The following is a 12,686-nucleotide window of genomic DNA, read 5'->3' as shown; positions in this document are numbered from 1 at the left end:
TCCTTGAATGAAGGGGAGGCCAGATCCTTTGGGGAAAGATTTTGTTACACTGTCCAAAACCCATATTGTTAATCTACCTTCTAGTCTTTCCTGATGGGAACTACATATTGGGGAAAGGAAAATAACCTGACTTTTTGATGATTCCTGGATTCTTGGTGACACTACATTGCCACTGCAGTCCCACAGTCAGAGCAAAAGCTTATGGAAGTCAGATAACTGGATCAAGCTTGGCTTAAGTCTGTCTCATAGTGGACCCAAGAGTCCCTGAGCCTCCCCCATGGTAACTTCCCTAATTCTGGAAGGTCTATTGAAACAGAAATACTCAAAAGACCTCGAGAGGTGAGCACCATATGTACACAGATGTCGTATTATAAACTGTACACCTGAAACTTATATAATGTCATCAACCAATGTTATTTCAACAAATTCAATTAAAAAAACATAAACTGGCCAAAACCCATCTTCCCCTTTTGGATCCCATGATCTGTGGCATGAGGGCTTTCATGGTAGTAATGCCAATGGAAGCACCAGACATAAAGAAGACATGATACCTACACATGCAGAGCGTTGTATTACAGGTGAGGGGCCCCATTTAGGGACTGTGAAACTTCTATCATGAGAAATAAACACGTCTGCCCTTTGCTCCAAAGAGAGACACGGACTTTATCTTCCAAAGCTGTTCACCGTACAAACATCCCTTAGAAGATATTCCAGAACAAAAGCAGACAGTGCCAAGACTTGTGGAAACATGAGAGGCCTATGAAGAATTGCCTCCCAAAAGGAAATTTCACATATTTTATTGCAAAAAAAATCTAAGAAATCATGTGAATCATGTACAATATTTTCTCACAAGAAAAAATTTAAGTTGTTTTTTTTTTAACGTTTCACAGAATTGTAAAACTTTTTAATTTTTATAAAGAAAAAACACAATGAAACTACCACAATATTATCAGCTTTTAGTCTTTCCTTGTTTCTAGGGAAAAGGCTGAACAATATTTAGTAAGTTTTCTCATGATTTGTGAGGCTTAAGTACCTACTATATTCTTTTAAAATCTGCTAAAAAAAAAATACAAGGAAATGGGTGGATCAATGCTTTCTTTCTTCAAAATATTTAAAAAAGCTAAAATCTAATGACAACATGTTAAAAATAATACACATTTTTGTAGGGTGTTACCATTTCCATAACGGTTTCTCTACACTATATCGACAGTGCAATGATGATTCAGTGTAAATCATTAATTACAGTGTTTCATTGTTACAATACTTGTGTTCAAGTACATGTTCGTGAACATGATCAAAGTCTCTATTTTGATTTTTTCTTTTCCATTATTAAAATAAGGATATAATTACAGTAGAATTTTTCCTATAGATTTCTCTAAGTCTGAACCAAATTCATAATACATTCTCTAAAAACCTGTTCAACACTATGAGGTTTGTTATGTTTACACATCTCCTTCAGAGTACAGAAAATGGGCTAATTCTGTATTAGGACACCAAAACACAAAAATAATTTCCCCCATAGATAGCTAAACTATTATGCTAAATTAGTAGTATACATTATGCATAACTCAATGGTATTGGTGTGGAGAGAGTAGCACCTTAGAGCCAGCCCTAACTTAAAAAACATTTTTTTAAGCCTACCAATCTTAATTTTCTTTTTCTGGTAACTGGATTCAACTTATTCATAAAAAATGACTTATGAAGCCCTATAGTATAAATCACAATGTTTGTATTACCAAAATAAGCACCATATTGATGTTAGGCAGGCCCCAAAATAAATTAATTTGATTAAATTATATGTAATCTGATAATATTTGGTCTGAAAAACATGCTAGTGTGTGTGTCTATAAATAATGTAATTGCAAAGAGCTGTGAGCCAGCCAGCCTGCTAGAGGTCAACTCTTTTGCTGCAGCTTTTGGGCATAGAAGTCCCTGCACGTCTCACAGCAGCGCTGATACCACCGCATGTCCTGACACAGGTTCTTCTCGCGTATCACTCGGCAGTACACAGGCCATTGATCTCCTAGGCACTTGAAAGTCAGAGCAGCTGTGAAGCAGAACACAGGAAACTCAATACAGGTAGATATTCCAGGTGTCATGAGTAGAAGTAAACAGCAATCATGTAAATGGGGATTTTGTCCACTGACTCATTTATACTCCATGTGGAACTTAAAACACAGAGCTATGCACACACAAACACACACACATACACACCCTGAAATAAAGGAGTAAAGTGAATGAATAATGCTCTCACAGATATTCCCAAATTCAATGAATTGTCCTGTAAATGGCTTTTAAGGATCAATTTTACGGTTTTCATTTACGTTTCTTTTGGATTTTTAGTTGGGAAGATTAAAAACACAAATAAATGTGCTCAATATATCTACCCTTATGGGAATGAAATTTAATAAGTATTGTTATAGGTCAATTTGCAAAGAAATAGCAAAACAAAAATATGCTCGCACATTTTATTTTATTCTTTCCTCTTTTTTTATATTTCCATTACAGTTCACACTCAATATCATTTCAGATGCACAGCAAAGTGCTTAGAAAATCATGCACTTTACAGAGTGGTCCCCCCTCTTCTTCAAGCACCCAGCTGACCCCATACATAGCTATGATATTATTGAATATGTTCCCCATGTTGCAGTTTATATCTATGTGGCTATTCTGTAACTACCAATTTGTTCTGCTTAATCCCTTTACCGTTTTCATCCAGTTCCCCAAACCCCCGCCCTCTGCCAACTGTGAGTCTGTTCTCTGTATCTACAGTATGAGTCTTTCTATTTTGTTTGTGGGATAGTGATTTAATGCACCTTTAACATCAAAGCCATTTATCATGTGACTGAAATTTATAGCATTCAAGTATTTAAAATGGGAATTCGATACAAAAAAAAATTGGTCATGTAAATTCAGGCTCAGGTTTTCTGAAGAAATAGTGTGTTCTGGCATGCATAACTAAAGTCAGTCCTGCTACAATTCTTTCTTTTGCCACTATTCTAATATAATTCATTATTTTACACTTAGAAACCTTAGATTTACCCATCACTGTGCTTCTGTGTTTGGGGGTACACTGTCAAGAAATAATAAACAAAACAATGCAATTCTAATTAAATTCTTCTTTGAGGTCATTATTTTTTGCCACATACTTCAAGAAGAACTCCAAGTAATTGCTGGAGAAAGGGATTATGTTGTTTGAAATACATGGATTTAGCTGCATTTGCTCTAGTCTTAATTCTCCTTGAACTGATTATTTCTTAGAAATGTTAATTATTTGGCTCAAAAAAGAGCATTTTTTTTTTTTTGAAGAACCAAACTTTTCCATTTGATTGAATCTATGCCTGGAAGAGTATCTATAAGAATTTACGATTAAATTGTTTTCCTGAAGATTATGTGCACAGATCAAAACGGAAGGTGTTAAACATAGACTAACCCAATAACAGCCAAGCAGCAGTGCTGGGAAAAGCCACTAATTGCCACAGACATAAAGGCTAATTCGTTCATGAATATTTGTTATGCAAGTGCAGGCTATATTTAATTAAAATACATACCCTACTTCTTCATGATGGCTGATTAAATGACAGGTATTGAGAATACACATGAAAGCATTTTACAACATAAAAGTCATTGGAATCAATGTTACTAGTAGCTATTTGTATGTCATATTATGTCCTTAAGTATGAAAAAATTGTACCTTTTGCTAAGTGATATAGATCCAATGTACCCATTTGTCTTGAAAGTCATTTTTTACTCTAAGTTTCTCCAAAGGATAATTTGTACCCAGGATCACAAGGAAGGATACTGACAGTGGAGAGATCTAAGGTATATACTACAAGTACCTTTCAACTAGACCAGCGGTTCTCAACCTGTGGGTTGCAACCCCTTTGGGGGTCGAACGACCCTTTCACAGGGGTCACCTAAGACCATCGGAAAACACATATATAATTACATATTGTTTTTGTGATTAATCACTATGCTTTAATTTTGTTCTATTTGTAACAATGAAATTGGGGGTCGCCACAACATGAGGAACTGTATTAAAGGGTCGCGGCATTAGGAAGGTTGAGAACCACTGAACTAGATACTGCCTTAATTGATAGTTCTGCCATGAGACTGGTCAGAACCCAAAATACGGCTATACCCTTCAACCCCTTTACATGATGAGCTTGGGTGGTATGACATTCATATTTCCAGGGTCTGGTTCTGAGTAGACAGCTTCAGGGATCAAAATAATTTATTTTTCACGATATTTTACCCACCTGGCCATCTGGAAGAACCCACAGTAAAATAGAGTCAATTTAGTTAGGACCAAACTAATTAGTATCCATTTATAACTAAGCTTTAAAGTGATGTGCAAAATAGAAGAAACCATGAGTATTTCCGTATTTCTCAAAACCATTCCCTTTTGGTCAGCTTACCCAGCCTGGGTGATGTTATGGTATTTACGTTAATCTTCTCATTGCAGGGCTGAAGGTGGCATGGCCTGTATGCTGCAGGCTTTTCTGAAGAAAAACATTCATTTCCATGCCGTCCTGTGACTGTGTGCATGCACTGGATAACACGGGACTGCATTCCTTTGCCACAGGTAACTGAGCACTGGGAGAGAGATAGAAGGCTTGTTTAAAGTCCTTTTTGCTGTTTCTCTCTTCTAGGCTGTGAGCCACCTTCTCCCCGTATTTCTTAAAATTGAACATGAGCCACAACCTCCAGAGTTGATGCAAAACATGGGTTAGAAACGGTGATGCTCATACTTGGGTACAATGTTTTCTGCGCCCTCTGGCTGACCTCAGGCAGAGCTCAGGGCGATGCAGGACAAAGGCGAGTGAAGAAAGCCCGAGAGTATCAGCGGGCAAGGAACAGGATGACTAATACCAGACATGCACTTGGGCAGACAGTTTTTTAAAGTTCTGGCTAGTTTGCGACAACATTTTGATTTGCTATTTTTCAATTTAGTCATTGATCTCAAGAGTTAGCCTGCGCCCAGCTGTGGAGCTGGGTGCCTGCTGCAGCCTTCGTCTCCTCATCTACTCTTTTGCTCTGGCCTTAAAGTCTTGATCAACAGTTTCAATATGGCTTCTCAACCTGGCATATGAGGGAAAGAGCTGCTGTTTCTTGGCAGATGACACAATATCCAATACTATGCTAATAAAAATATTTGATAATCGGATTTTTCTAATAAAATACCCTTTCAATGGATTCCTTGTATTTCATAACTGCAGTGTGTCTTCATTTGTAAGATATTTTGCAAAGAAAAATGTATTTGATGTACAATGGTCTTTTATTAGGGAAGTCTCTTGGGTCCTCATGTATCCCCAGATTTGATTTGTTACACAAATAAGCTGGTGCTTACTTGACTGAGAGAATAAAGTGATTTTATGGTATCACCATTACATGAGAGGGAATGTGCTTGCATTTCTGAAAATAATGACTTATTTTACTAGTCATCTTACCCATATTGATCTTTAGCCAAATGATCTTAGTATATTCTCATTGAAAACTGGTAAATACTTTCTGATTGTCCCCTTTTAGATATACAGGCATAAGGTTTTAATGTATTTTTTCCCTTTGTGCTTTACCAAGTCATTATTAGGACTGCACTCTCTTTGCTATCAATTCTTCCTTTACATTGTTACGGGTCCCAGCTCTTCTTTTCATTTGCACAAGAAGCATCCTACACAAACCCTATTCACCTCAAGCCTAGTCTACTAATGTTCGTTTTGTCTTTCGTCCCCAGTCTTCCAATCAATCCCACTTGTTAATACTGAATATATATTCTTCCAAAATTGCTTTACATATATAATCTCATCAGACAAAAATCTTTGATTACTGAGTCATTGCCTACAAGGTAAAGCCCAGTATCCCAGAATCTCCAGGTTGGTGTTTATCTATCTCCTCAGCTTTATTTTCCACACTTCACTTAGGAATCATTTGCTCTATTATAGATGAACTAGAGGCCCGGTGCACGAATTCATGCATGGGTGGGGTCCTTCGGCCTGGCAGGTGATCGAGGCCTATGGGGGGCCAACTGGCTTTGGGGAGGAACCTGGGGAAGCTGGCCGGCCGACCCCCCAATCGGGGCCTATTGGGAAGGCCACCCGGCAGGGGGGAGGGACTGCAAGAGATTAGCCAGCTGGGGAGAGGCCACGGGAAGTTGGCTGTGGGAGCACACTGACCACCAGGGGGAAGCTCCTGCATTGAGCGTCTGCCCTCTGGTGGTCAGTGCACATCATAGCAACTGGTTGACCAATCGTTCTGGTCATTCTGGTCGTTCAGTCGTAACAGTCACTTAGGCTTTTATATATATAGATCAAGCCCATGCATTTTCTATTCCCACATCTATAATTGTATCCATAGTATTACTCTTTTCCAAATGCCTGGCTGCTTTTCAAATCACAATCTATTAAGTGTTCCACAATTACCCCAACAATTTACACATATTTATGGTTTATTTTTCTTGTTAACTTTACAATCTGAATGTTTCCAGTTCAGTTTAAGCTTTACTATAATTTAAAACTATTATAAGAGGAGCAACTACTTAAAATGGTCTTTCTTCCTTAAAAGCTTCTTAATACCACTCATAAAACTGATATATTTATATAAATGAAGATATTATGTTTCTTAGAAAAATACCTTCAAGAAAATTCAAAATAGTTAAACTAAAAACTTTTAAGGGGTTAAGTTAATATGGGAAAATATCATTCTAGTATCTATTCCTAAAATTTATGTAGATCTTGAAATATTTGAGAAAATACTAATAATAGAGCTTCATAACAGATGAACTCATTCTGATCAGTAGAGGAAGTTCGCAATCATGTCACTGAAGCCCAGGAATCAGTCACAGGCTATTCCCAAAACTTTTGATTAATTTTATATCAACTCCATAGGACATGAACAAACCAAAGTAACATGTCATTTTTCAGAATTATAAAAAATTCAATAAAGTAACAGAATAATTTTAGCAGATAATGGCTGAATAGTGTCTTTCATAAAAATCTGAAAAACTAGAGAAAAAAATGTTAGTTGTATTCCTTTTGCAAATTAAATTTTGTAACTTGTATATGGGAATGACCCAGAAATAAAAATAGCATCCAGGAAATAATAAAAGTTCTAGAATTCATTTCACTAAAACAGACTCATTTTGCCTTTGAAAGATTTAGGATAAGTTTTATTATAAAACTAGAGGCCCAGTGCATGAAATTCGTGCCCAGGGGGTGGGGATGTGTGTCCCTCAGCCCAGCCTGTACCCTCTCCAATCTGGGATCCACTGGGATCGGGCCTAAATGGGCAGTCGGATATCCCTCTCACAATCCAGGATTGCTGGCTCCCAACCGCTCGCCTGCCTGCCTGGCTGACTGCCCCTAACTGCTTCTGCCTGTCAGCCTGATCACCCCCTAACCACTCCCCTGCCAGCCTGATCGCTGCCTAACTGCTCCCCTGCCAGCCCAATTGCCCCTAACTGGCCTCCCCGGCTGGCCTGGTCACCCCTAACTATTCTCCCCTGCCAGCCTGATCGATGCCTAACTGTTCCCCTGCTGGCCTGATTGCCCCTAACTGCCCTCCCCTGCAGACCTGGTCACCATTAACTGCCCTCCCTTGCAGGCCTGGTCACCCTCAAGTACCCTCCCCTGCAGGCCTGGTAACCCCAACTGCCCTTCCCTGCAGGGCTGGTCACCCTTAACTTCTCTCCCCTGCAGGCCTGGCCCCCCACCCCCCAAATGTCCTCCCCTGAAGGCCTGGTCACCCTTAAATGCCCTCCCTTTCAGGCCTGGTCCCTCGCAACTGCCCTCCCCTGCTGGCCTGATCACCAACAACTGCCCTCCCCTGCCGGCCATCTTGTGTCCACAGGGGGGTGGCCATATTTGACCACATGGGGTGGCCATCTTGTGTGTTAGTGATGGTCAATTTGCATATTATCTATTTATTATATAGGACTAGAGGCCCGGTGCACAAAAATTTGTGCACTTGGGGTGGGGGGTGTCCCTCAGCCCATCCTATGCCCTCTCGCAGTCTGGGACCCCTCAGGGGATGACCACCTGCTGGCTTACGCCTGCTCCCCAGGGGATTGGGCCTAAGCTGGCAATCAGATATCCCGCTGGCAGCTCAGGAGCCCTCGGGGGATGTCCACTTGCCAGCGGGGAGCAGGCCTAAGCTGCAGTCAGACATCTTTAGCACTGCTGAGGAGGCGGGAGAGGCTCCCACCACCACCGCTGTACTGGCAGCCATCAGCCTGGCTTTTGGCTGAGCAGAGCTCCCCCGGTGGAAGCACACTGACCAGGGGGCAACTCCTGCATTGAGTGTCTGCCCCCTGGTGGTCAGTGTGTGTCACAGTGACCAGTCATTCCCAGTCATTCTGCTGTTAGGGTCAGTTTGCATATTACCCTTCTATTATATAGGATAGAGGCCTGGTGCATGGGTGGGGGCCGGCTGGTTTTCCCTAAAGGGTGTCCCAATCAGGGTGGGGGGGGGGTCCCACTGGGGTGCCTGGCCAGCCTAGGTGAGGGCTGATGGCTGTTTGCAGGCTGGTCAAGCCCCCAGCTCCGTGGCTGTTGGCTGCCATCTTGGTTGGGTTAATTTGCATATAGTCACTCTGATTGGCTGGTGGGTGTGGCTTAAGGTGTAGTAAAGGCATGTTTGTCTTTTATTAGTATAGATACTAGAAGCCCAGTGCACGAAATTCATGCAAGGGTAGGGTCCCTAGCCTGGCCAGCAATCAGGGCCAATCAGGGCCTTCCTTCCCCTGGTTGCCAGCTGCCAGCCGGGGCCTTCCTTCCCCTGGTTGCCAGCTGCCAGCCGGGGCCTTCCTTCATTCTGTGCTGCCCCCCTGGTGGTCACTGCACGTCATAGCGAGAAGTCGAACTCCCGGTTGGTCAAATTCCCGTGGGGACAATTTGCATATTAGCCTTTTATTATATTGGATGGAATTAAATAGTCTAATAGCCTTAGAAAGTAATTCTCATTATAATAATTTCATAATAAAATATCAACTTCTTACTAGTAATTATTTTCTTTATAACACATTTTGGTAAAAAATTTATTACAAATGTATGGAAAATGAACAGATATTTCAGTTCACTGAAATTCTAAGGTATTTTCTAAATTAGTTCTTACTTTATTATAGAATATACTAAATAATTGAATATTTTGTCAAATCATATTACTATGATTAAAGACAGACATTAAAAGGAAAAGCCAAATTAATTCTGGCCTTGAAATGAGGAGACCTGGGCTCCAATATTGCCACTAGCAACTAATTCACCTGGAACTTTTTTTTCTTTTTGGTAATCAAGGCATTGAAGTAGATCATAGCTATAATTTCAGGCCTAAATTACTATGAAAGTAAAAATTCCAAATTTTATTAAAAATTATTGTAGTCTGGCAATTTTTAAGTGGTGAAGCTGTGAAACAGTAAGGACTCTAGTTTCATTATCTGATTATTCACTGCACCACCCAACAATGGTATGACAGAAATTCTTCTCAGTAAAGTCTCAAAATATAATTTGCTTGACTGTCTTACAATATCCAATCATTTACTGGCTTTCTAAACATTTATACATCACCCATTGTGTTCAGGATCCCATGCAGGAAATATAAACAGCAGAAGTTATTAATACTGTGCAGCTGGTACTTTATTCCATACTCTTTGTTACAAAACCTAATGATATAAAATAACACTATAGACTTTCACTAAAGTCCAAAATGCTAAAATGTCAACATTAATTTGCCAGCAACCGGTAAACAAACACAGGGTTATCAGATAACTTGCCAATAATCTTTCTTTTACAAGGAACATTTCCTGACAAGAGTATTTTTTAAAAAGAGAATTGGATTGCCTGACAAATATTCTATTCCCCAAACAGTTTACTATCCATCACCTTGAAAGACCTTGAAACAAAACATCCTATTAATCAATTTCATGAACTAGAAGCCTTTAATTCTGAACAGCAAACACAGTCTTGATGTCCCAGCTTCTCTAGAGTAAAAAGGAGACAGTAATCTTTAAAACAAATTTAGAACAGCTTAGAAAATGGCTGTCATGATTTTGGAGTTAAAAATAGTGTTTTGACAGAGACAACATAGCACAAGGAAAACGTATATTGGCCATCTCTCTTTCCCACCAAAAACTGAGCCCCGACATCTTTGAAAATGAAGTTTGTTTTACTGACTTAGTGATAGTCGTTATTTCAATCTACCTGAGAAACTATGGCCTTCCCCGCACTTGGGTTCACACGACTAGTGTTTTTAGATAATATTGCTATGGCTTTCCCCAAAAATACATCCTTCCTTGACATGCGACATTAGTGACAATTTCTAAGACTGTATTAAATTATGTCTATACTATAGCTTGCATGACAAACACTAACCAAGAAAAGGAAACTTTCTCAATAATTCAAACAGTTGGGACTATTAAAAGATTAGCGAAATATAGTCAATGAAAACCACGAATACAAATGGCAGCAAACCAATAAGAAAAAGGCTTTATCCTCTTTCAAAATACAGTATAGAACTTTATAATCATAATCATTATCTAAATCCTCATTTTCCTCCTGTCATTCTTATGCCAGGTGATAAGAGCTGACTGACTTCGTTTTACCTAAGAAAATTCCATCTAAATAAGCTGTGAGGAAAATATCTGGGGACATATAAGCAATGCCCAAGTTGGTGGAAGTGTACAGCAGACCTTTAACTCAGATATTTAGAGTTTTCTAAAAATGGCCAAGGATGATCTGGTGATAGATAGAGATGTGAACTCTTAGAAAGTTTTATTGACTAAATTAGATGGGAGCCCTGAGGGGACAGGGCTTGGCAGTTCTGGTAAAGACAATGGAAGATTCCAGAATGACTTGGCAAATTTATGGATTGGCCTAAACGCAAACAAATGAGGGAAAATAAAACATGTAGAAAAAACACACACTAAAAAATTCTTAACCAATTCTTAACTGTGGCATTATCATAGAAACAAAGGAATTAAGCGAACTCTAAATGGCTATGATGTCCATCTAATGGACAAGCCAAAGAGTGGAATCCTTTCTTCCATCACAAAGGATAGACAGGTGGTGAGACATTGCCCAATAGTAAATTGAAGAAAGAAACTGACCATGAAAATTTTATTCCTAACACAGCATTATTTATAGCACTGATAGACAGTGTTATTAAGACCTTGGTGTAATACTTTGGAAAATATGTAAATATCTTATAGAAGGAGTTCAAGGAAACGTCATTTATCCTGAGACATTTTATTGAAGTTATCATTTCAGTAAGTTCAAGGGCAGTGAGTGTGTGCTGTCGAATAACTGTGGTCCAATGAAATTACTTAAGTTTTCAAGTCTAATCAGATGCATTGAGGATAATTAGGTCTTATTAGCACAATAAATTTTTTGATGGATCAAATACTATATACATAATATGAATATATTCTGTTGCTAAATTTATATTTTACATAGAAATATTCCTTTTATGATATATCTGAATTTATCAAAAATCTGCATCATTTAAAAATAATGTGTGTTGTTCCTATGAATACCACTATGCCTACTGACATAAATCCACTAAATACTAACAAATTCTGTGTTCCATAGATTCTTATGTCAAGTAAATTTATTCCACATACATGACTTTGAACATGGAGTTAAAAAAGATTTCCACATCTAGTCCTAAGTATTGGGATTCTTATGGTAAAATGCCAAACTTTAAAATTATTGGTTAAATGAGTTTCTACCTTTCCTTTCAGGACTTCAGAATAGTCATGTAGACACTGTTTTGGTGCTGGTTAGTTATTTGTTACTCTGAATATTGACATAACTTAGTTTTGGGAACCAAATGGGACATGATAGTATAATAACTTCATAGACTTAGGTTAAATAATCAACTAGTTTGCCAATGAGTTTACAGAATTATTAATCTGTATATGTTAAATTCTAATGTTAAACTGTGAAACTCTTCAAGTTGTAAATTTTGTAAAACGTCCTCTAAACATTATAAACCAAAGAGGCAGAAAACCCAATAGTAAAAATGCATACTACTATAAGCTACTTACTTTGAGTTTTGTTGGTTAACAAATATAACTAAACTAGCACTGGTCTGATTTTGAATTCCTTGAAAGAAAACCAAATTTCAGTGTATTTAGGGGTTAAAAATAATAATTCCCACACTTGGCCAGCACAAAGATTACCCGAGATTCCTTCCTTCTGGACTGTGCCAAAGATATATATTTTGGAGAGAATGTGTATTCTCCAGGCCAACAGCTAAGGAAGGCTCTGTAATGCTTTACTTATTTCCAGCTGGCCTCGGTAAGAAATAGGAATTCCTAAATTAAGAGAAAATTGTCACTGGCAAAAAGCGTTCAAATTATTTTTTCTACCAATATAATATACAATCTTACAGGACCTGATATAACCTGTAATGTTAAGTGTCAAACTACAACAAGCTTAACAACACTGACTTGAATAATTTGTCTTTGGGAATAAGTGGATTATTTTAACAAGAGTTTTAACAAGAGTGAAGTAGCATTCACAGTGGAGAATGGATCTCATAAGGAAACTAAATGATGACTTCTACTGGAAATTATTAGTGCAGCATTCCTATTCATTTCTGTATATGTTTGGCAGTTCCATCTTTCAACTTTTTAATAAAGTGAGTGTGAAACAAACATACTAAGGAACAAAAGTTAGGTTTGTTTTTATGATTTG

The 12,686-nt window shown here is 38.5% G+C and overlaps 1 protein-coding gene across 1 annotated transcript in view; it reads right to left on the bottom strand.

Annotated features, from left to right (window-relative positions):
* Positions 1–781: 781 nt before the first annotated feature.
* ADAMTS19 (ADAM metallopeptidase with thrombospondin type 1 motif 19) overlaps positions 782–12,686 on the bottom strand; it is a 210,545-nt gene continuing 198,640 nt past the window's right edge. The window contains exons 22-23 of the mRNA XM_081092590.1: positions 4,419–4,596; positions 782–2,047 (exon numbers count right to left, since the gene is read on the bottom strand). Coding sequence (XP_080948716.1) covers positions 1,896–2,047; positions 4,419–4,596 — 330 coding nt within the window. The 3' untranslated portion in view covers positions 782–1,895. The remainder of the gene's footprint in view (positions 2,048–4,418; positions 4,597–12,686) is intronic.

Source organism: Myotis nattereri, assembly GCF_964212035.1.
Source record: "Myotis nattereri genome assembly, chromosome: 5".
NCBI lineage: Eukaryota > Metazoa > Chordata > Mammalia > Chiroptera > Vespertilionidae > Myotis > Myotis nattereri.
The sequence above is the reverse complement of the archived record's forward strand: the minus strand, read 5'-3'. Positions and strand labels throughout refer to the sequence as shown.